This window comes from Haliotis cracherodii, unplaced genomic scaffold (assembly GCF_022045235.1).
Source record: "Haliotis cracherodii isolate W230 unplaced genomic scaffold, xgHalCrac1.p SCAF_4, whole genome shotgun sequence".
In the NCBI taxonomy this organism is placed as follows: domain Eukaryota; kingdom Metazoa; phylum Mollusca; class Gastropoda; order Lepetellida; family Haliotidae; genus Haliotis; species Haliotis cracherodii.
Genome location: NW_027266297.1, coordinates 15,529,246 through 15,553,761, shown reverse-complemented (window position 1 = coordinate 15,553,761; position 24,516 = coordinate 15,529,246). Strand labels below are relative to the sequence as shown.

General features: G+C 40.9%; 2 protein-coding genes across 2 annotated transcripts in view; one reads left to right on the top strand and one right to left on the bottom strand.

The window, feature by feature from the left end:
• The first annotated feature begins 11,984 nt into the window (after positions 1 to 11,984).
• Positions 11,985 to 18,306, top strand: LOC139480245 (uncharacterized). The gene is made up of 5 exons (XM_071263283.1): positions 11,985 to 12,030; positions 12,852 to 13,102; positions 16,798 to 16,936; positions 17,533 to 17,693; positions 18,047 to 18,306. Exons 1-5 carry the CDS (start codon positions 11,993 to 11,995, stop codon positions 18,256 to 18,258), a joined length of 801 nt encoding a protein of 266 aa, XP_071119384.1. The 5' UTR covers positions 11,985 to 11,992; the 3' UTR covers positions 18,259 to 18,306.
• A 1,717-nt stretch (positions 18,307 to 20,023) lies between these two features.
• The window catches only part of LOC139479866 (phospholipid phosphatase 1-like), a 28,238-nt gene continuing 23,745 nt past the window's right edge, over positions 20,024 to 24,516 (bottom strand). Inside the window, exon 6 of the mRNA XM_071262766.1 lies at positions 20,024 to 23,116. Within this exon, the coding sequence (XP_071118867.1) occupies positions 22,934 to 23,116 (183 nt within the window). The 3' untranslated portion in view covers positions 20,024 to 22,933. The remainder of the gene's footprint in view (positions 23,117 to 24,516) is intronic.

Genomic DNA, 24,516 nt, shown 5'->3' with positions numbered 1-24,516 from the left:
GTTTACGTACGCAAGCATTGTGGGAGTGACGTTAGCGGAAAATCTATCCGGGTTAGAGGTCGCGGGGTCAGTGAGATGACCTTGACATGCAAAGTCCCAACTTTAGAAATTTCACATTGCGTCACCAAGAGTGACCGCGTGGCCAGATCAGAGGGTCATTTTGCAAATAGTTTCGCGAATAAGAAATTAATTTCTGATGGTGAAACATTAATTTTCAATATCAAGGATTGTTTTTAAAACGCTAAAGCAAAATGTTTAAAGGTAATAGACTCTATTTCAATACCGAAAAACACTTTAAGGAAGAAATTTATAAATCAATTTTCAGAATAAACATTGAGTACAAAGTACAAAATACTATCTAGCTATTTATAGAAATATATCTTTCTACTATTTAGCTATCTTGAAGGTTTGTTTATTTTCGATCCGTTCTATGGTTTGTTCAGTATCTTAATTCGCCTTATTTATTATTTGGTCAGACAATGCGAGAATTCCGTGTTTTCTAAACGACAAACGAGTGTGACGACGAGCAGGTAGATAGCGCACAAGCGCCCCGTGCTGACATTATTGCCATTGCGCAATCAAGCAATCGATGTCTTACTTTTGTCAGTATATAATCTCGAGTGGCGTTGTTGCACGCTTATTTCACCTTCTTTTATGAACTGGTTGATACCCACTGTAAGAAAGTCCGAGAAAACCACATCAACAAGTAAACCTATGGGTTTGAAGAAGGCTTATCTGCACGTGCACAAAGACAAAAGGCACGCATTTTAGCAGGCATATCATGTTCCAATGTTCATTCAGAAGTCGAGCGATGCAATAACAACAGAGTTAAAGTCAAAACGAAAAAAGGGAGACGACTTGTTTTGTTTGTTTGTTGATTAACGCCGCACTCAGCAATATTCCATCTATATGACGGCGGTCTGTAAATAATCGAGTCTGGAACAGACAATCCAGTGATTGACATCATGAGCATCGATCCACGCAATTGCATGGGATACGGTGACATGCATCAACCAAGTCAGTAAGACTGACCATCCGATCCCGTTAGTCGCCTTTTACGACAAGCATGGGTTGCTGAAGACCTATTCTACACCGGATCTTCACTGGTCGAGACGACTTGTTATATATAAGTGTGAAATAAATGTCATTACGTTTTCAGATTACACATTGTTCTGACATACACTTGACTTTGGCTGTATTGAACATAAGGAGAACGACTCATCAATTTTCTATATAGTATTTTGTGGGTTTATGGAGCATCCATTTGATTTTCGCGTGGCTGTGTGTGTGTGTGTGTGTGTGTGTGCAGGGGGGGGGGGGGGGTTCAAATATTTGTTTCCAACATAAGCTGGTGCTCATCTATTTATATGAATAGATAAAATGAACTGTTTTCTTTGTACACTTGAATATAGGTGAGGATCCGGGGTAGAATAGATCTTCAGCAACCCATGATTGCTGTAAAAGGCAAAAAGGCGATTTACGGGAACGGGTGGTCAGGCTCGATGACCTTGTTGATTGTCTGGTCCAGATTCGATTTTTTACAGACCGCCGTCATATAGCTGGAGCATTGGTAAGTACGACGTTAAACAACAAACAAAACAAAAAGTACATATTAACTTTCTCCAATACAAAGCAAGGATGTAACTTCTTTCTAACCTTCTCCCACACAACCGAACTTTGAGATGATTTCTGATTGAACAGACGCACTTGATTTCATCATTCACCTTTCGCTTTCATTTAGTCTCTTCATCACAGATTTAATTACTTCCCACAACCCTTTATTCCCGCTTCCTTCCGTCTACTTGTGTCCCCCTGACTCACATTAACTCACCCACATCAGCGGCACATCAGGCCCCTGCATTAGTGGCAGATATACCCAGAGGCGCTACTCGTAAACTCTAGAGGATTGCCTTCGATTAGTCATACCCCATTAAAACAGACACCTACATATAAAGAGGAAGACATATTCACAAGAAATGTACTGCTGAAATGGCAAACTGACCCGGAACGTATTTACACACCGTGTTGTCTCAGTCATATTTATATATATAAACAAGTGATTTCATCAGTTGTATAAAACAGAGTCCAGATATGGTTTTTGTTTGTTTTGTTTTTGTTTTTTGTTTGTTTGTTTGTTTGTTTTATTCTTGTTTTTTTCTCGAGAGAGAGCAAGAGAGAGAGAGAGAGGGTGTGGCGCGTGGCGCTGTGGGAGACGTTTACAACTACCTACACCTACAGATATAAGTGAGACAACACATATATATATATTTACTATTAAAATAAAAGTAAATGTGTTATAAACATATAATGGTTAACATATATTAAATATTGACTTCTATTTTAAAAGTAACGTTATTGTCACATGAATATATTTTGGCTTTGACAGACATTGAAGCGAGATCGTACTTTCCTAAGTCATATAAAAACAATAGAGGAATATAACGTCAACGTTCATTTGATGACATCACTGGCCCTATAAGAGTGAATGAGTGAGTTTCTTTTACAATATTCCAGTTACACTACAGCATGTCTGCATGATGTGGGAGGAAAGCCCGAGCTGATGCGGGTCTTTGACGTTTTTCCAGTTTAGTGAAACCCACGCGCGGGGTATGGTGCTGACTTCATTATCAGTCCGGTTAAATCTTTTTCAGGAAGCAATAACACAATATACATGTATGTATGTGTCATATTTTTTAAAAAATCGATCAGGCAATTTCAATGACATAATTGCATCCCATAGGCTTGTCAGAATACTGTGATCGTGGGTTCGAATCCCAAATTCAAATTGCACCATATTCTTGGGTTCCACCAAAGTGGTAAAGTGGTAGACGCATATAATGGCATTAGAATCGATACCGCAACGTAGATATTACAGAATAACAAAGAAGTTGTTGTCCATAATTTTCGGGATACATTTGTCATCCGTTAACCTCTAATAAATGCCTTTCAAACAATGGATGTAGTCAATGACAACTTTCATTATAACATTTCTCCCCTCTAAACTCTTTTCTAATACTGATTTCAGATACAATCGTTTGTTTGTCTGTCAGTGACCTAAAAATCTAACAAAACCCACCCCACCCCAACCCGACCCCCACCCGACCCCAAAACCAAAAAATAACGATTCAGAAAGTTATTGTTTGAAACTTTGTAACATGTATCAATACAGACAATTAATTTCGGCAAATTAAAAGCTAATCAACATTTAAAAACCAATACAAACTAGCAAATGTATATATATTATATTTTTTATGTGTTTTAATTTTTAGATTACGAACATTATTTGTCTGTACTGATATAAAAAGTATTGACAAAGTTTAGAACCAATAACTTTCTGCTTCTATACCTTATATAAGGATATTGCCGATTAAACCATAGATATCAGATATATATCATTCACGTATATAGCCATGACATTTAACGACAATAATCGTCATCACCTTTACTGCGGCTTATTAAGTTTTAATGCCAAGGATCGCATGGTTTATGAATTACAGTTCGTGATAACAGCGCAAAGATAGTACTTATATAGAACGTAAAGATACAGCTTTCTCCCGAGATAACAACCGTCACGTTTTATATCCTACGTTATCAGCTTCAGATTTTCAGATAATTTATAAAAACGGGTACAGAAAAAAAAATCCTACAAAATTTACTCCGACTGTGGTCCGGAAAGACATTGACAAATGTCGCATTACGAATTAACGGTACAACGAAACCTCGACAACTCGGGATAGTAAGTGAGGGAGTTTCCGCATACCTGACAGGAAACAGATGTAGAGTAGTAGAAATTTGCCATTTTTAAGGGTTTTGCTGTATCTTATCATTATAAGGACTAATAGACTAAAAATGGTAGTTTCTACCAGAAGTGTAGATCCACCCACGAGCACGAGCATGGTGATGGCAAACCATAACGAGGGGGAATCTGGGATTCGAACTCACTATCAAAGGCTTTCCAAGGGAAGCAATTCTGCAAAGCATTGAAGCGCCTTGAAGACCAGCCTGGTTCCCTGAGTAGGCTGCGCTTGCGCTACGCTAACTACTGAGCACACAAGCGCAGACTACCCAGGAGCTTGACGTCTGGGTTACCCGTCGCCCCGGTTAACTCGAAATACAGAGGACCATTGAAGTAGTATCGAGATATCCGTAGTTCGATACAAACGGAGTCACTAAAAGACATTTAGACTTGCTACGACCGTTACGCTACATCGGCGATAACATATGTCGTGTAATGTGGAGTCTGGGTTATCAAAGTTTCACAGTATATCAGCTATGGTTCAATTCCCAGCCGCGTCATACCGCAAGACGTTACAGAATGGTACTTGTTGTTACCATGCCCGGCGTGCGGCATTAAGGGGATATAAAAGGACTGGCTTAGCTCGGAGTCAATATAGTGTCTGAGTGGGCTATGCATGTTAACTTGCGGCATGGTATCTGAGAGTGCTAGGACTATAAAACTGGCATTAGTCCGGACACACACACACACACACACACACACACACACACACACACACACACACACTAGTCTTGACAATGGACAATCTCATTAATCTACTTCGAAACGATCTGATATACCACTGCTACCTGTACCCAGTTCTACTGCTACCTGTACCACATCTACTGCTACTACCTGTGCCCAGTTCTACTGCTACCTGTACCCAGATCTACTACCTGTGCCCTGTTCTACTGCTACCTGTACCCAGATCTACTACCTGTGCCCTGTTCTACTGATACCTGTACCCAGATCTACTACCTGTGCCCTGTTCTACTGCTACCTGTACCCAGATCTACTACCTGTGCCCTGTTCTACTGCTACCTGTACCCAGATCTACTGCTGCCTGTACCCAGATCTACTACCTGTGCCCTGTTCTACTGATACCTGTACCCAGATCTACTACCTGTGCCCTGTTCTACTGCTACCTGTACCCAGATCTACTACCTGTGCCCTGTTCTACTGCTACCTGTACCCAGATCTACTACCTGTGCCCTGTTCTACTGATACCTGTACCCAGATCTACTACCTGTGCCCTGTTCTACTGATACCTGTACCCAGATCTACTACCTGTGCCCTGTTCTACTGCTACCTGTACCCAGATCTACTGCTGCCTGTACCCAGATCTACTACCTGTGCCCTGTTCTACTGATACCTGTACCCAGATCTACTACCTGTGCCCTGTTCTACTGCTACCTGTACCCAGATCTACTACCTGTGCCCTGTTCTACTGCTACCTGTACCCAGATCTACTGCTGCCTGTACCCAGATCTACTGCTACCTGTACCCAGATCTACTACCTGTGCCCTGTTCTACTGCTACCTGTACCCAGATCTACTGCTGCCTGTACCCAGATCTACTACCTGTGCCCTGTTCTACTGATACCTGTACCCAGATCTACTACCTGTGCCCTGTTCTACTGCTACCTGTACCCAGATCTACTACCTGTGCCCTGTTCTACTGCTACCTGTACCCAGATCTACTGCTACCTGTACCCAGATCTACTACCTGTGCCCTGTTCTACTGCTACCTGTACCCAGATCTACTGCTGCCTGTACCCAGATCTACTACCTGTGCCCTGTTCTACTGATACCTGTACCCAGATCTACTGCTGCCTGTACCCAGATCTACTGCTGCCTGTACCCAGATCTACTACCTGTGCCCTGTTCTACTGATACCTGTACCCAGATCTACTGCTACCTGTACCCAGATCTACTACCTGTGCCCTGTTCTACTGATACCTGTACCCAGATCTACTACCTGTGCCCTGTTCTACTGCTACCTGTACCCAGATCTACTACCTGTGCCCTGTTCTACTGCTACCTGTACCCAGATCTACTGCTGCCTGTACCCAGATCTACTACCTGTGCCCTGTTCTACTGCTACCTGTACCCAGATCTACTACCTGTACCCAGATCTACTGCTGCCTGTACCCAGATCTACTACCTGTGCCCTGTTCTACTGATACCTGTACCCAGATCTACTACCTGTGCCCTGTTCTACTGCTACCTGTACCCAGATCTACTGCTGCCTGTACCCAGATCTACTACCTGTGCCCTGTTCTACTGCTACCTGTACCCAGATCTACTACCTGTACCCAGATCTACTACCTGTGCCCTGTTCTACTGCTACCTGTACCCAGATCTACTGCTGCCTGTACCCAGATCTACTGCTGCCTGTACCCAGATCTACTACCTGTGCCCTGTTCTACTGCTACCTGTACCCAGATCTACTGCTGCCTGTACCCAGATCTACTACCTGTGCCCTGTTCTACTGATACCTGTACCCAGATCTACTGCTGCCTGTACCCAGATCTACTACCTGTGCCCTGTTCTACTGCTACCTGTACCCAGATCTACTGCTGCCTGTCCCCAGATCTACTACCTGTACCCAGATCTACTACCTGTCCCCAGATCTACTACCTGTCCCCAGATCTACTACCTGTCCCCAGATCTACTACCTGTGCCCTGTTCTACTGCTACCTGTACCCAGATCTACTGCTACCTGTACCCAGATCTACTGCTGCCTGTACCCAGATCTACTACCTGTTCCCAGATCTACTGATACATGTACCCAGATCTACTACCTGTACCCAGATCTACTGATACATGTACCCAGATCTACTACCTGTGCCCTGTTCTACTGATACATGTACCCAGATCTACTACCTGTGCCCTGTTCTACTGCTGCTATCTGTATAATGTTACTGTTGCATACATCCACCATAGCTACTCCTCCAACGACATAGCTCCTAATTCAGCCGTGTATGTGGCGACTGGGTTGGCTGAAAGACCACAGAGGGGGGTAGCAGACAATGGACGTCACGGGTAAGGAATGTATACATCCATGACATACTTTTCACAGGCGTCCGCGGATGGGGCAGATAATATCACTCACTTGCCCCGACCATGAGTATCCATGCTCTTATTCCAGAGAGGTCAAGCTATTACCGAGCAGACGTGATATTTTATTTGCCGTTATTCACCAAATTACAGGTGAATACATAAACACAACAGCACATACATTTCAAAATTAAAATAAGAAAAGTAAAGTATCACAACGTATCGTCGCTTGATGTGTTTGAGGCGTTCGTAAAATATATATTAACATCTAGAACGTCAGAAGGAACACATATAAAACATGATTCTAGTACATTTTTCAAATTGTTAGAAACGTGAAACGAAAAAATTAATGTGTTCTCCATTTTCTTTGAAAGGAGTGAAATAGTATTTTATACTGCAGCGTTCTTTGGATAAATCTGGAAGAGTGCCCTCCCTTAGATGCGGGTACACACCTTTGGTTGGCACAAGTCCTACTTTTCAAAGACATCTCTAAAATTATTTCTATTTATCTATAAAAAAATATTATCAATAGTTATAAAGGATAATTAATTAACCGAAAATTCCCAATTGATGTAATAACTATTCAATATATAATAAATACAATGTGTGATTTATACGTTAAAACATCGTTGATATCTAAGACACATCGTCTTTACTTACCTTGAGGAAAATCTTCTCTCTGTCGGTGACATAACAACCATTGCATGGCGTCGACTTCAAATCTTTTAAAACAAATATTATCAATTAGTTTGATTCTTTAGTCTTCATAGAAACTCACCACACTATAATTATGGAAAATGACATTATAGTAATTTATTCAAAACATTACAAACAACAGGTGTCAATGTCCATCACTGAAAGTATTTACCGGGTCACGTGCCAATGACGTCAGACCCCACGCGGATGTAAGAACAGTGAAGGGCGGCTGTCTGAACAAGCGCTCTCGCCAGGTCAAGAACGAAACAAAAGAAACGCTTTATATAAGTTCAGCTACACAGGGATACATTGGGCGGAATAAATTTCCTTTGGTCCAGAATAGATTTGACGAGGAAAAGTGTTGAATTCTAACAAATATGTAATTCAAGGAAAGTTGGTTTCAATGTTAATATTAAATGTTTGAAAATGAGTAAAAATATGATTCGCTTTTGTTCGCGGATGTCCTTCGTTCTCGGAATTTGCTTTCCGAGAGGAATATGACGCAAGACAGGTTACGAATCTCCGCTCACGTGAACAACACATATTGGGTGTCTATACATCTGTCATTTCAACTATGAATTGTTTAAATAATTAAATTCTTAACCAGTTATGACATTCTGTAAAATGAAGACGTTCTCTTTCGACCGCTTCATCATACAAGGAAGTCCCTGTAGTATCCCTGAACATAAGACTATAATATATATACATTAAAATACACCGTCTACGAAAGGAGTAGGTATAATAATGGCCACTTTTGACCCGCTGGGAACTTTGTTGCGGAAATATGGTTGTGAAAATTATCAGAAATGTTCAAATGGCTGCTGACATGTAGCCTTTGTAGAACTTCAAATGACAATCTAAGTATGTTCAAGATGAGTTGTTTATCTCTTGTTTGTGATGTTTTATCTCCTATGAAAATCAACATGGGTCAAAGACATGCTCATGTACAAATACTAGATAAACGCTTCATTAAAATCTATAAAATGAGCCTTTTTAAAAACACATTTTATCCTCAAGGGACCTACCATTTCATATTTCTATAAAAAACAATTGTCCAAGAATATTACTGAAAATAATAAGTATGCTTTAAACTGTTGGAATTCTCCTTGTTATCTACAAAAATTACATTGTTGGAAGGTGTTTTTCTTAAAATAATATTCAGGCTCAGAGTTTTAATATATAAAAAAATATCTGGTTTTGCATCCGCAGCTGAAGAAAACATCTAATCTTCGGACAAAATCCCAGGCCCTCCTCAGAATCTAAAATGGTCGGTACCTAAGTCCCCAACATGCAACTGTTGAAAACAAAGTTTAATAATTAGTTTTCATCCATATGAACTTTCACACCAATGTCGAGCTCATTCTGAAATAATGAAGATTCTTTCACGTACATTCATCACTCAGTTCTGTAATGAGTGAGTGAGTGAGTGAGTGAGTGAGTGAGTGAGTGAAAGGTGTGTCACGCTGCATTCAGCACGGCGGCTTGTCATTGCGTGATTAAAAACCAGACAAACCAGTGATTGATAGCTGTCGGGTCACGGCGATACACAAGCAGCTAGGTCATGGAGTGTGTTTGTTTGTTGTTTTACCCGGCAATATCTCAGCTATAAAATGACGTCTGTAATTAACGAGTCTGGGCAAGACAAACCAGTGCGTGACATGATACGTTCACGTCATCAGGACATGTGACACGCAATCAACCAGGTCACTGAGTCTGACCACCCGATCCTATAGTCCAGTGCCGTAGCCACCCAGGGGGGCGGGGGTGGGTGAGGTTGGTGGGCAGTTGCCCCCCTGGATTTTTTTATAGAAAACATTTTTCCTGTAATAAGAAATGAATAATCTTAACTACGGCCTTGTAGTCGATTCTTTCCGCAGGCATATAATGCTGGGACCTATTCTAACCCAGAATTCCAACGGGGTCCAAATAAACTGCCGGAAAATGAAATTATAAGGGCGAATCCAGCATTTTTAAAGGGAGGGGTCCAAAATATCAAAATCATCTCTCAGTCCACCTAACTGAATACAACACACATGTACTTCTACCCACTGGACCCCCACCCCCTCTGGATCCACCTATGAAGTATACACCCATGTTTGATGGTAGCTAAAATTGAAACAGACAAGATATGGTTATTCGATGGTGATGTATTTGATACGGGTTGACACAGTTGTGTTATGGACGTTAAGTTTGCAATGTTTCGGCGACTGTTTTCAGCCTAGTAACGTTTTGATAACGTTTGATATTGTTTGGTCAAATCCAATTTTCAAGAGAATACTTTCTTTTGCCAGCAGTTTATTGTGACATTGTGACCACAATATCCTAAATAGTCTGACCTACATCAGCATATCGGGCCAGGAACCTATTCTGACCGGAACCCCTACTAGTAGTCTGTCTTACAGACCCTGATACAAATATATATCAAATACAGCCCATGCAAAGCTATAATGTTTGGCAAGTCTAGATTACTGCAGTATCTGAAAATGAAGAGAGTCACTGGGCTCCCTTTTATTATATTTTTATTAAGATAACTGAACGACTGTTTTTTCTGTACGATATGTTCATTTCAGACACTAGATGTTAGTCTACCCTACCAGTACAGCCATTACAAAAATACTACTTACGGTGCACGTGCAGTAAAGCAGTCGCCACATCTGTTGTTTGGGCTTCGGATAATACGGTGTCCCGTTATGACGAAATACAGTGTGCATTATGTCTAGCTCCTCAAAGTCTAGTCTCTCATCACATAGGTCTACATTGGAATTCACACAAAGTTATTATTTCGATTAAACAGTGACTGGTGTTCCGAATATATCTGATTTCAAACTTAGTCGCAATCATAAGATTAATCTATGAGTCATTTCCTATGGTTCATTCAGGGATGGTCAAGTGGAAACATACCGTGTGCAGATCTTTTTCCCGAAACCGAAAGTAAGTTTATCTTAAATCATTGGAGTGTGAACTTGTATTTACTTTGAAAACAATAAAAGCGAAACTTGTGTTAAAACTCAGTAGACGGAGGTAAAGTCTTGGATCTTTAATAATTAATGTCTGACTATTTGATGTCATAGCTGTACCAAAATATCAGACTATCTAATGATTCATGCCGTCTATTATAGGAAACATCTTCTCTGTGGCGTGTGACACTTCACGTGGCCTAACAAGTGAAAATCACAAATTATCAAAGTTATAGTGACAGTTAAGTCGACAGATTTTACCCGCGCTTCTTTCTCTTGGGCTCACCATTGTCGCCATGGCTGCAATGCAAGAGTGTGGCTTTGAACTCATTGAACATGCTCCAGTCACAAGATTTGGCACTGTCATATTTCCACCTGTTTCCATGAAAGGAATAGCTGTCTGACAAGCTTTATACAATGAAGATGGCGTGATTTCTGCGATTGAGGACTTCTTACAGCCCAGGGGAAGCCTTCTACACCAGTGGGATGGATGCAGGCACTTCAGCATCGTTGTCAGAAGTGTGTGGACCTCGGAAGGGATTGTGTTGAAAACAATTTGAAACTAACTCCATCAATGTAGTCCATCGTCGTCAGGCTCAGAGCTTTAACATTCCCTCGTAAAGTGTTAAAGAATGAGGAAATAATAATTTGAGAGTTAATATATTGTAATATCGGTAATGCATGGAAACTTTTGTATGATTGTATTTCGGGCCAGTGGCTTTATACTGAATAAAAGGTCTGTCTGTTTTCCTGTCAGCTAATGTATTAATCATTGGCTCGGAGTCAGTATACTGTGTCCGAGTGGGGTATTTATGTTTAACTGCGGCATGTTATCTCAGGGGGCTAGCGCTAAAAAATTGGCATTAGTCCGGACTAGTGCAAGCAGACACACACACACACACACACACACACACACACGTGTATGCACGTCGGTAAATAAGTCTAATAATCCTAGACGCGATGTTAAACCCCATATTTCTCACCACTTTCATCTGATAGTCAGAATCATCAACATGAAACTATATGAAAATGAATATAAAAAAGAAGTACATACCATTAAGTCACCCCTGTCTACCTTAGTAATACAGATTCAAAATCCAACTTAATAATGTTGATAATGTTGACATATACAGAAAATACCGAGATACGGTTTGCAATGGTACTATACAAGGCTGTTATACCTATATATATATTTTTTAAGAAAATAAAACGTCATCGCAGGAGAAGACCTGTCTCGATTATCCGACTAAACAGATTCCATGGCCTAAATGGAAAAATAGCTGTGAAAAAAAATTCCCGTGTGTCAACACTATATTTTGCAAAGGTGACTATGAACAATATCGTTCACTTTGTCAGCTTTCAAAAGTATCTCTTGTTTAATGTCAGGAATATCTACTCCTAACCACCAATTACATAACCCACGTATTGTGTGCAAAGCGTGAAAACGTAGATTTATAAACATTTACTACTTTGATACGCTCCCTTAGCAGTATTTGTCCAGCAAAATGGCGGACGTGAGATCTGCGTTCATTTTGTCAATATGGTAAGTTAACTATATATGGATTTACTTAAAACTTACATGTATTTGTCAGTTCGTCTTCTTGACACGACGTGTTGGTATATGTCGGCATGACCGTGTATCCAAAACCATATTTAATCCTCGTTGTTGTATATCAAGATTATACACATATACACGTGTACATGTAGGTTAGTCATATATAAGCAGAATCTATGAAAAAATACTGATTGCGTATCTAACAGTCTGGGGTGACTTGAGAAGATAAGAAACCGCCCGATTTCTGCCGGAATCTTCTGGCCATTCTGCCACAGCAACAGTACATTTGCCTCTACAAGCACAGATTCGTTCTAGAGACACTTTTTGATTTTGGGGGTTTCCGCCGCACTCAGCAATATCCTAGTTATGTGATAGCGGCCTTTAAATAATCGAGTCTGGACCAGTGATGATTGATATTGTCAGCAATGATCCAACTTCCGGAGTACGATGTCACCGAGTCTGACCAACCGATCCATCTTACAGCCAGCATCATTCGTCACCACTCGTTTGTTTCCGTAACCTACAACAAGGTTTAGTCCCAGAATGAGACGAGTTGGTCACGAATGACCCGGAATCACCCCTGGGGTACTACTACTACTACTACTACTACTAGTACTGCTACTACTACTACTACTACTACTACTACCACTACTACGTATTGTCTCAGGGTACTACTTATGCTTATACTATATCTACCTCTTCTCTCAAATAACCTCAGTGATATGATTTTTCTCTGCCGTTACTAGTTACTACTGTTGTTGCACATATATTCAGGAATACATTTTATTCTTTTCGAGTCTTTTTCACAGCATTGTCACCGTCTTCAGCAAAACGGTAGACCCTGAAAACTTCTTCGATGATTTTACCCAGGGTGCACCTCTTCGTTATGTCATCAACTTGACTAATTGTATGCCATCCCCTCCATTTGGTCCCAAAATGGAAGATACGTTCATCAGTGACGTCATTTCCGGTGGAACGCTATCCTCAGCTTCAGATGCCACATGGGATTTGATGCTGGGAAATGAGAAGTACATCAACGGCAACAGTTACAACCTAACCGGTGTGTTTCCCATGGGTTTCAAATTTACGCTATAAAAGTAGCAAATCTATTTTATACCCTTAAACTATCCATTCTACTGAACTTTATTTTACGATGAATACGACGCAAAACGTGTGTTTTGAAACAGGTCTACATTGGAATAAAGGTATTTAGTTTCTTCGATAGGGTTTGGATCACTTTTGTATCGCAAAGTAACGTATGCCTTTCGAATAATATGTAAATTTATTATCAGTATTTTGACAACCACCAGTGTCACCGATTAGAATAACAAACAAAATCCACAGTCAACAAATGCGTGATTGACAGATGCCATGTCCCATATTTGGAAATGTTTACTATATGTCAACGGGCAGCTGGCTCACAGGTGCACAGACGGAAGGGGAACTTGTCGGTTGTATTAAGTGATAAGCTCACATATACTTTCTTATAGCGTTTTGTTGAGATACACGCAGAATAACAGACCTCAAGGAAGCCGGAAATGTATGTTAGTCGACAAGATTTGACCAGCAAGCAAACAAAGTACTGTCTGCACTAAGTGTATGATATATATACGTCTTTGGTATGATCAAGTGAATGACTAGAGTATGGTTTAGGACTAAATGATTGACTGATGTGTGGTTTAGGACTAAATGATTGACTGATGTGTGGTTTAGGACTAAATGAATGACTGATGTGTGGTTTAGGACTAAATGATTGACTGATGTGTGGTTTAGGACTAAATGAATGACTGATGTGTAGTTTAGGACTAAATGATTGACTGATGTGTGGTTTAGGACTATATGAATGACTGATGTGTGGTTTAGGACTAAATGATTGACTGATGTGTGGTTTAGGACTAAATGATTGACTGATGTGTGGTTTAGGACTAAATGTATGACTGATGTGTGGTTTAGGACTAAATAAATGACTGATGTGTGGTTTAGGACTAAATGATTGACTGATGTGTGGTTTAGGACTAAATGAATGACTGATGCGTGGTTTAGGACTAAATGATTGACTGATGTGTGGTTTAGGACTAACTGATTGACTGATGCGTGGTTTAGGACTAAATGAATGACTGGAGTATGGTTTAGGACTAAATGAATGACTGATGTGTGGTTTAGGACTATATGAATGACTGATGTGTGGTTTAGGACTAAATGAATGACTGGAGTATGGTTTAGGACTAAATGAATGACTGATGTGTGGTTTAGGACTAAATGAATGACTGATGTGTGGTTTAGGACTAAATGATTGACTGATGTGTGGTTTAGGACTAAATGAATGACTGATGTGTGGTTTAGGACTAAATGATTGACTGATGTGTGGTTTAGGACTAAATGATTGACTGATGTGTGGTTTAGGACTAAATGAATGACTGATGTGTGGTTTAGGACTAAATGATTGACTGATGTGTGGTTTAGGACTAACAGATTGACTGATGCGTGGTTTAGGACTAAATGAATGACTGGAGTATGGTTTAGGACTAAATGAATGACTGATGTGTGGTTTAGGACTATATGAATGACTGATGTGTGGTTTAGGACTAAATGAATGACTGGAGTATGGTTTAGGACTAAATGAATGACTGATGTGTGGTTTAGGACTAAATGAATGACTGATGTGTGGTTTAGGACTAAATGATTGACTGATGTGTGGTTTAGGACTAAATGAATGACTGATGTGTGGTTTAGGACTAAATGATTGACTGATGTGTGGTTTAGGACTAAATGAATGACTGATGTGTGGTTTAGGACTAAATGATTGACTGATGTGTGGTTTAGGACTATATGAATGACTGATGTGTGGTTTAGGACTAAATGAATGACTGGAGTATGGTTTAGGACTAAATGAATGACTGATGTGTGGTTTAGGACTAAATGAATGACTGGAGTATGGTTAAGGACTAAATGAATGACTGATGTGTGGTTTAGGACTAAATGATTGACTGATGTGTGGTTTAGGACTAAATGATTGACTGATGTGTGGTTTAGGACTAAATGAATGACTGATGTGTGGTTTAGGACTAAATGATTGACTGATGTGTGGTTTAGGACTAAATGAATGACTGATGTGTGGTTTAGGACTAAATGATTGACTGATGTGTGGTTTAGGACTAAATGAATGACTGATGTGTGGTTTAGGACTAAATGATTGACTGATGTGTGATTTAGGACTATATGAATGACTGATGTGTGGTTTAGGACTAAATGAATGACTGGAGTATGGTTTAGGACTAAATGAATGACTGATGTGTGGTTTAGGACTAAATGAATGACTGGAGTATGGTTAAGGACTAAATGAATGACTGATGTGTGGTTTAGGACTAAATGATTGACTGATGTGTGGTTTAGGACTAAATGAATGACTGGAGTATGGTTTAGGACTAAATGAATGACTGATGTGTGGTTTAGGACTAAATGAATGACTGATGTGTGGTTTAGGACTAAATGATTGACTGATGTGTGGTTTAGGACTAAATGAATGACTGATGTGTGGTTTAGGACTAAATGAATGACTGATGTGTGGTTTAGGACTAAATGATTGACTGATGTGTGGTTTAGGACTAAATGATTGACTGATGTGTGGTTTAGGACTAAATGATTGACTGATGTGTGGTTTAGGACTAAATGAATGACTGATGTGTGGTTTAGGACTAAATGATTGACTGATGTGTGGTTTAGGACTAAATGAATGACTGATGCGTGGTTTAGGACTAAATGATTGACTGATGTGTGGTTTAGGACTAAATGATTGACTGATGAGTGGTTTAGGACTAACTGATTGACTGATGCGTGGTTTAGGACTAACTGATTGACTGATGCGTGGTTTAGGAGTAAATGATTGACGGATGTGTGGTTTAGGACTAAATGATTTACTGATGTGTGGTTTAGGACTAAATGATTTACTGATGTGCGGTTTTGGATTATAAGCTCGACGAAACACTGTAGCCTTGAGGTACACTATGAAACATCACCATCGAATAACCACTTCTTGTTTCTTTCATTTTGAGCTGGGGCAGTGGGGTAGTCTAGTGGTTAAAGCGTTCGCTCGTCACGCCGAACACCCGGGGTCAATTCCCCACATGAGTACAATGTGTGAAGCCCATTTCTGGTGTCCTCCGCCGTGATATTGCTAGAATATTGCTAAAAGCAGCGTAAAAACATAGTCACTCACTCATTTGTAGCTACCATCAAACGTGGGAGTATGAGTTTAGTTCCTCTTTAAACAGTAGTGGGGGCACGGGTGGCCCAGTCGTCTAAGGGGCCGCGATTCGCTATGCTGAGTTGCGTCCCTTGTGCACGCCAGAAACCTATGATTGTGGGTTCGAATCAAGGTTCGCCCCGATTATGTTTCTAGGTTTGTCAGCACCATACCTGTGCTCGTGGGTTTCACCGAAGTGGTAAACGTCTGAGACCTGCATCACTTCGGGCTTTCCTCCCACATTAAGCTGACACGCCGTGATGTAACTGGAATACTGTTAAAAGCGGCGTTAAACCCAACTCACTCACTCACTCACTTTAAACAGTAGTAATGGCAGCCAGTAAGTATTTGGTTCAGTGTTGTTAGGTTGAAATAATGTTTTGCGGTCGCAGTTTGGTTTATTGTGTCACGTTTGCTCTTGGACACAAAACAGTTCCTAAAGTATAATTCCTGTATTGATAATATTAAAACCACTTCTTTTAAGAAGAGTCCCTTTATCACTTATCATTCAGCGGTATCACCATTGAGAGTAACAAGCATCCCGATGTCAAATCAAGGTCAAGCCTACGTTTACGTGTACGACCTTGACCCAAGGTCATGGAAGAGGTTAGCTGTTCAAGACATCATCTGTTTTACAGGTCAGCGAAAGAGGTAAATATTTATCAGAAACAAGTAAGTCCGTCTAAATAATGATTACAAATAGTTTTGTTTTGTTTGTTTGTTGTTTAACGCCTCACTCAGCAATATGGCAGCGGTCAGTAATTAATCGAATCGGGATCAGACAATCCAGTGATTGACATCATGAGCATCGATCTACACCATTAAGATACAATGGCATGCATCAGCAAAGTCATCCAGCCTGATCCCATTAGTCGCCTCTTACGACAAGCATGGGTTGCTGAAGACCTACTCTAGCCCGGATTTTCACGGGTGGATTGCAAATAGTGGTGACGTCTTGCACTCAGTGTGGGCTCGGGGTAGAACATCCCCCCAGCACTCTTTTGATCGTCGCAAAAAGACGACCATATTGGACAGTGTGGTCAGGTTCGTTGATCTTGGTCGATTGCAAGTTATCGTACCCTTTACGCATGGAACGTTGCTCATAATATCGATCACTTGGTTTGTCAGGTCCAGACTCGAATACTTACAGGCCATCGTGATATAATCTGAATATTGATGACTGCGACGTAAGACAAACAAATTTCAAGTGTTGCATAAATTCCGTATTATTCACTGTCCTTCTGTAGTGAGATCGTCTTCGTTACCACCAACAAATCGAAGACGCCGCTCTACACGTACAACGACGTCAGCGCCACCTTGTTGTCGGGAGGGGAGACAACTTTCTCTTTTAACATCGACGGAAAGTCACCGGATGACCAATTCAGTTATGTGGTCGGCAGAATTGAAGGTTCGACCTTCTTGATAAAAAAAAAGAATTTACAGAGCATGATTTGTAAGCCTAAGTGTTTGGTCTGTGATGAGTGCTTCAGTATTCAATGTATCTTAACATCTGGATTTTCTTTAGAAGACTGCAGCTACGACCTGAAGGTTACCAATGTAACTGTAAACAACTGAAAAAAAACCCAAAAACAAACAAACAAACAAATCAAACGGCAGTAAAAAGAAAGCAGGTGAAATATTCTAGTAGGAGACACAACAAAGACGATATGCGCTCTTTCATACATTCAATGATGTATTCCTGATGCAAGAAATGTATGATACTTACTTGTTGATTAAAAGTAACACATTTTTTACTTTCAGATTTCAGTTTTATTGACAATGACATCGCGTTCAGTATCGACATACCAAACGAACTTTGGGTCTCGGTGTACCGTGCACGACTGTCACGTGACAATCACGTGACATTGACGTCGTATCAAGTTAACCGGAAGTCATCTTCAATTGACATAATGGGGACGTACAACGGATCGATCGAGAGTCAAGGATCGTATCGAATATACAGCCTAAACTGACAATACATGGCCACAACTTCACAGTTACCTCACTTTCTGTCTGATATTCTGTAAATAAAGGCTGCTGCAGTTGTTGTCGGCATACACAACTTTGTTCTTAAGTACGTGTTTGGGGATTGAACTGGTTCCACTTTTGGTACTGGACGCAAGCTCGTGAAGGTAGACAGGAGCCCAGTCAGTTTGGGAATCGGAGGTTCCAATTGGTATAAAAAACACCTTTTGAGCAGTACTTGAACAAATAATGTTTTTGCTCCAGGAAATACTGAATTGGAATAATGGTCAAGCTTTAGTGAGTGAGTGAGTTGGGTTAAACGCCGCTTTTAACATTATTCCAGTTATATCGCGATGTGTCAGCTTTATGTGGGAGGAAAGCCCGAAGTGATGCAGGTCTCAGACGTTTACCACTTCGGTGAAACCCACGAGCACGGGTATGGTGCTGACAAACCTAGAAACATAATCGGGGTTTCTGGCGTGCCCAAGGGACGCAACTCTGCGCAGCGAATAGCGGCGCCTTAGACGACTGTGCCACCCGTGCCCCGGTCTAGCATTAAAAAGGTTCGCTTTTTACAGGTAGGGCAGAACATACTCACCCTTTTCGCGAACACCCGGTGTCATAACTAATTTTCAGAGATCAGTTCATATGATGTTCACCACTATTTTGCGTTTAACACCCAAAAGAATCTGTTTCGTGGGGTAGTCGAGACTCGTTATTTGGCACTGACGTTTTATATATTGACTTGCAAAAACATGTTTTCCTCTCAGAGAAAACAATTGTATGTCTTGAATAAGTGACAGGAATATTATGCCTCTTAAAAATACAGACGACAGAGTATCAAGTATCTCCGTCACTGAAATTTACACATACCGTATTTGCTCTACTAGACTCCCGGGCTTCCATTTATTTCGGACAAGCCTTTGACCCGGCGTCAATTAGGGGCCCGGCGTCTATTAATACCCCCCATTTCACTATGACCACGAATGTCCCGAATCGTCACAAACTGGAAATATTTTGTGCTCGTAGATATCCGTATCAATTGATCGACCCGGCGTCTACTAGAGGCCTAGTTTCTATTTTTTACAATGAACAATTGCCCCGGCGCGGCCTCTAATAGAGGAAATACGGTATATAAAAGTGCAGAACTGAAAACAATGAACGACTTCGAAAGTAGATGTCTTCTTTTGGAAGAGTTTCAGCGCCGCGACGACGTTTTCGGAACCCGGTTGTTGATTTTGTAAAATGTTCTCTGATTGGACTATCGATATGTGCAATATTCCTCTTATATTAAAGCACAGAAAAGTAGGCTTAAAAGAGTAGAAACTGGGCCTTGGTACAGGCTAGTTGACGCTCGTGTCCCTTGGAACACGTTTCTTTGTACCCTCCAGCGAACAATGGCTAGAATATTTCTGTAACCTGATACACAGTGAAGATCACCCACGAAGATCCGGGGTAGAACAGGTCTTCAGCAACCCATGCTTGCCGTAAAGGGCGACTAAGCTTGTCGTAAGAGGTGACTAACTGGATCGGATGGTCAGACTCGCTGACTTGGTTGATGCATGTCCTCGTATCCCAGTTGCGTGGATCGATGCTTATGGTGTTAATAACTGAGTTTTCTGTTCCAGATTCGAGTTATATCAGGGCGTGTTTAGTTTGGACAGATCTGTATCTCTCAGACACGTGCGTACATGCACATCGCTCTGAGGTTAAACCCAAATTCACCTCACCTCATCATCAATTAATGAAAGGCGAAACATTACACAATACCCGTTGTTGGTTTAAGTTTTTATTACATCCTGTACATACTGTCATATCTACATACCGAGCAGAGGCACTGAAACAACAATTTTACAAAAATATGTTTCACTGTTAAAAAAACCCAGTTTACAAATAAAATAATATATGCCAGAAATGCATAAACAGCTGGTGATATGTACAGTACACTGCAAGTAATACTAAATTTAACAACGACGTTAACTGTGGTGATCACATGAGAGAAATACATGTTGGCTGTACCCATCCTCGATTATCTGGTGAATTATATCTACATTCTAATTACTGGCCGACCACCTCATAATCTGAGGAGGCTCCGGGATTATTCCCCCCCCCCCCCCCAATTTTTTGTTCTGGAAAAAACATAATTTTGCCTCAGGGTTTTCTCTAAATTAAAAAGACCTGTTCGCTGTACATGCTAAGGGGCCTGGGAAAATGTATTGTAAATAATTTGTCTCCTTTCAGAGAAAAGGATATGTTTTGAAGCAGACCGAAAGATCTGTAACAAAAATCCCAGACCCCCAAGAATACAATATAATCCATTTTAATATCACGATATTTAATGGAGCTATAATGACAGGGATTATCGGCGATGGAGCATACACATTAATGAATTAATGTCTAAATCATCACAAATTTGACATGTGCTTCCCGGGTCGTTTGTGTGATTTATTGGCAAAGCACATATACATGTAGCTTCTGTTATGTTGTAAGAGTTACAGCTACTGGTCGATTGTCGGTGCTGCTGAACAGTTTCCGACCTATTGCCAGAGCTGCTGGACAGCTTCCGATCGATTGTCAGAGCTGCTGAACAGTTTCCCACCTATTGTCAGAGCTGCTGAACAGTTTCCGAGCTAGTGTCAGAGCTGCTGAACAGTTTCCGATCGATTGTCAGAGCTGCTTAACAGTTTCCGAGCTAGTGTCAGAGCTGCTGGACAGCTTCCGATCGATTGTCAGAGCTGCTGAACAGTTTCCGAGCTAGTGTCAGAGCTGCTGGACAGCTTCCGATCGATTGTCAGAGCTGCTGAACAGCTTCCGACCTATTGTCAGAGCTAAACAGTTTCCAATCTATACAACTTCTATACAACTACTGGTCTATTGTTAGCGCTTATATACATCTGCTGGTCTATTGTCAGCGCTTCTATACAACTGCCGGTCTATTGTCAGCGCTTCTATACAACTGCTGGTCTATTGTCAGCGCTTCTATACAACTGCTGGTCTATTGTCAGCGCTTCTATACAACTGCTGGTCTATTGTCAGCGCTTCTATACAACTGCTGGTCTATTGTCAGCGCTTCTATAAAACTGCTGGTCTATTGTCAGCGCTTCTATACATCTGCTGGTCTATTGTCAGCGCTTCTATAAAACTGCTGGTCTATTGTCAGCGCTTCTATACATCTGCTGGTCTATTGTCAGCGCTTCTATACAACTGCTGGTCTATTGTCAGCGCTTCTATACAACTGCTGGTCTATTGTCAGCGCTTCTATACAACTGCTGGTCTATTGTCAGCGCTTCTATACAACTGCTGGTCTATTGTCAGCGCTTCTATACAACTGCTGGTCTATTGTCAGCGCTTCTATACAACTGCTGGTCTATTGTCAGCGCTTCTATACAACTGCTGGTCTATTGTCAGCGCTTCTATACAACTGCTGGTCTATTGTCAGCGCTTCTATACAACTGCTGGTCTATTGTCAGCGCTTTTATACAACTGCTGGTCTATTGTCAGCGCTTCTATACAACTGCTGGTCTATTGTCAGCGCTTCTATACAACTGCTGGTCTATTGTTAGAGCACACAACTCCCAAATTAGTACCTAAATTTGATTATTTGAAACTAAACAGATACAAAATATACACATTGTCACACTACATGTGACGTCTTGGACCAAAGCCGGGAAACATTTGGTCACGTGGTATCGCAATACGTATACGCTTCCTTTAACCCATGTCTTGCTCATTGGCCCTGATATGAAGCATAGATATACCATACTGTAGACAATAAGCGGGGGGCGTGCGGCTGTCGTATTTACATTAATATTCGCAAACACTGGAAATAGTATACTACACACTGTACATGAAGCCCTATTCTAAGCATCATAATAAATAGTTCTTAAAGAAACAGATTCTGACGTTACCATGGATACAAAATGCTGCCTATTCCAGAGAAAGGATTAGTGTGATGGAAATATACACACTGTGGTGTTAACATAGTAGATAAATACAATCTTTGGCATCACCTTACACATAGAAAAAGGACAATCGCTGTCCCTAACAAGACTTAATCGAAATTCGTACAGTCATCCCGAGATCAGGCAGCACCATCTTAACCCGTACCTAATCTACGGTTTTCTCGAACTTTCATTACTCTTCTTTAAGCTTTCAGATAAATGAGTTCGAATGCAGTTTTGTTTGAGAAAGTCAGTATTAGTATTTCAAACGGCGCTCAGTACGCTCAGTTTGGAAAGAAACTCTTTAGTGGAGCACGTCGTATATGTTACCACGCTGCTTACGAACCAACATTAAAAATATTGGGGAATCTGAGATACGAACCCAGAAACAGCGGATCCTGGGAGACAAGGGAGGGAACACTAGACAATTCCTAAGAATGTTTCAGTAATCCAAAAGAGCAGATATACCGTTGTAAATATATCTACACTGAAGTATGCATTAGTCAGTTGGTCTGATATACTACTCAAGAGAAGTTAAGGAACACCCGATTCCGATGCCATGACAGATTAACGATAGTAATATGAAAGAATAGGTTGGTCCTTAACTTCTTTTCGAGTAGTTTACGTACACCTTAAATCTATGTAAGCCACGGAGCAAAAGATGCAAGTCAAGGTGCATCAGGTTAAAACTTTGTTTGAGAAGTCTCCTGAGTATGATCTTGCTGCTGTCTGGGGTTTGCTTCTAACTAACAGTCCTGTCTTTCTCGTGGAGAGGGTTGTTCAGGTAGACGGTGCAGGAGTGGTCTTTGGAGTTCCTCAGTAAGGGAGCAGGGGTGGCTGGCTCGGTTTCCGAGTTGACAGAGTACGCTCTCTCCACCTCCCCTCTCTGCGTTGTCTGCAGCACATCCAACGCCACCTTGTAGAACTGCAACATGGACCACGGTGTCAACATAGAAAAAACAGACTAGAGTTATGATTTATTTGAGAGAACGAAACTGTTTCTATTCATATAATTTATATATGATATTTAAACTATGTTTGAAGCTGTAAGGGTAAATGGTGGGATGGGATGGAGTTTGGGATAAATAAAGGATCGGAAGTAGCACCAAGATCTCCAATATCCGATAAACAAAACTGATTCAAGTGAAGGCGACGACAAGAAAGAAAAAACGACCCTCGGAATTGAAAACACACTTACTCTCTTGATCATTCCCACAAATTGGGAATAGAACCCGACATTATCGTGTGAGGACCGAATACACCGCCTACTCGACTACCCCACTGCCCGAGGCATATAGACAGCTGCATCATACACGTGGTGGGAGGGGGTTTATCGGGAAGATTTGAACATTTATTCATGGTCTATCAAGACATGTTAATTAGGAAGGCCTAGGCTACACCGGTGAATTCTATGAGTCCTGGGATGGCAAAGTCAGACCAAGGCACCAACACTCGGGGCTAATCTGGTATAGCTGTGGACAAGGATTCATACGGACCCAGAGGCCGGTGCGAGTGAGGGCATACTCTCTCCATCTTGTTTAAGTATATACTAATAATTTTAACGTATCACAAACATTTTACAGAAAATACAATTATCTAAATCTTGGCTTACAAATTAGTTTCCTGGAATGGAATATTTGAATTCATCTGGTCTTTTAAACAAATTGTAAGTGCCTCAGCCCCACCCATATATCCCAAGAACGTCCGTTAGCCCGTTTCGGTAAACTGATATTCCCAACAGTCCCAGATCATCCTACCCATCTATAAGAGTATCATGTAAGTATTTAATAGTGTAGGATAAGCTGGGGCATTTCGAGGATTATTCTCTGGATTAAGGTCCCATATTAACCTAGTCTCGAGAGACAACATCTGTATGTTTCAAGGCAAGGTATGCCCACAATGCTACCGAATCTCTTTAATGTGGTCAGTGTAGCAGGGCCCCACTCAATATAACGCCGAGTTCACGGGAGGTGCCCTTCGCTGTAAGCCCCGGTAATCTACAAACTGGTGAGAAACAATTAAGGGATTTGGTTTTTGTGAACACTAATATATGGTGCTTTGGGGAACGTATATTTTAGAAGCTGTAACAATTTATTTAGGGTTCCGAATAAACGGTGTCACGTTATTACAAAATTATACCCACAAACATAAAAGTAACTGGAGCATATACATTTATTGATGACTGAAAATTAATAATGATGAGGGTGGAAATTAGCACTAACCCGTCAGCCCGGGCAAGTCTTGTTAATGTTAAAGGTACCCTAGTGCTGGTACAATTTCAATTTTTAGGGGGTATTGCTATATGTTATCACTATTCGGACAAGT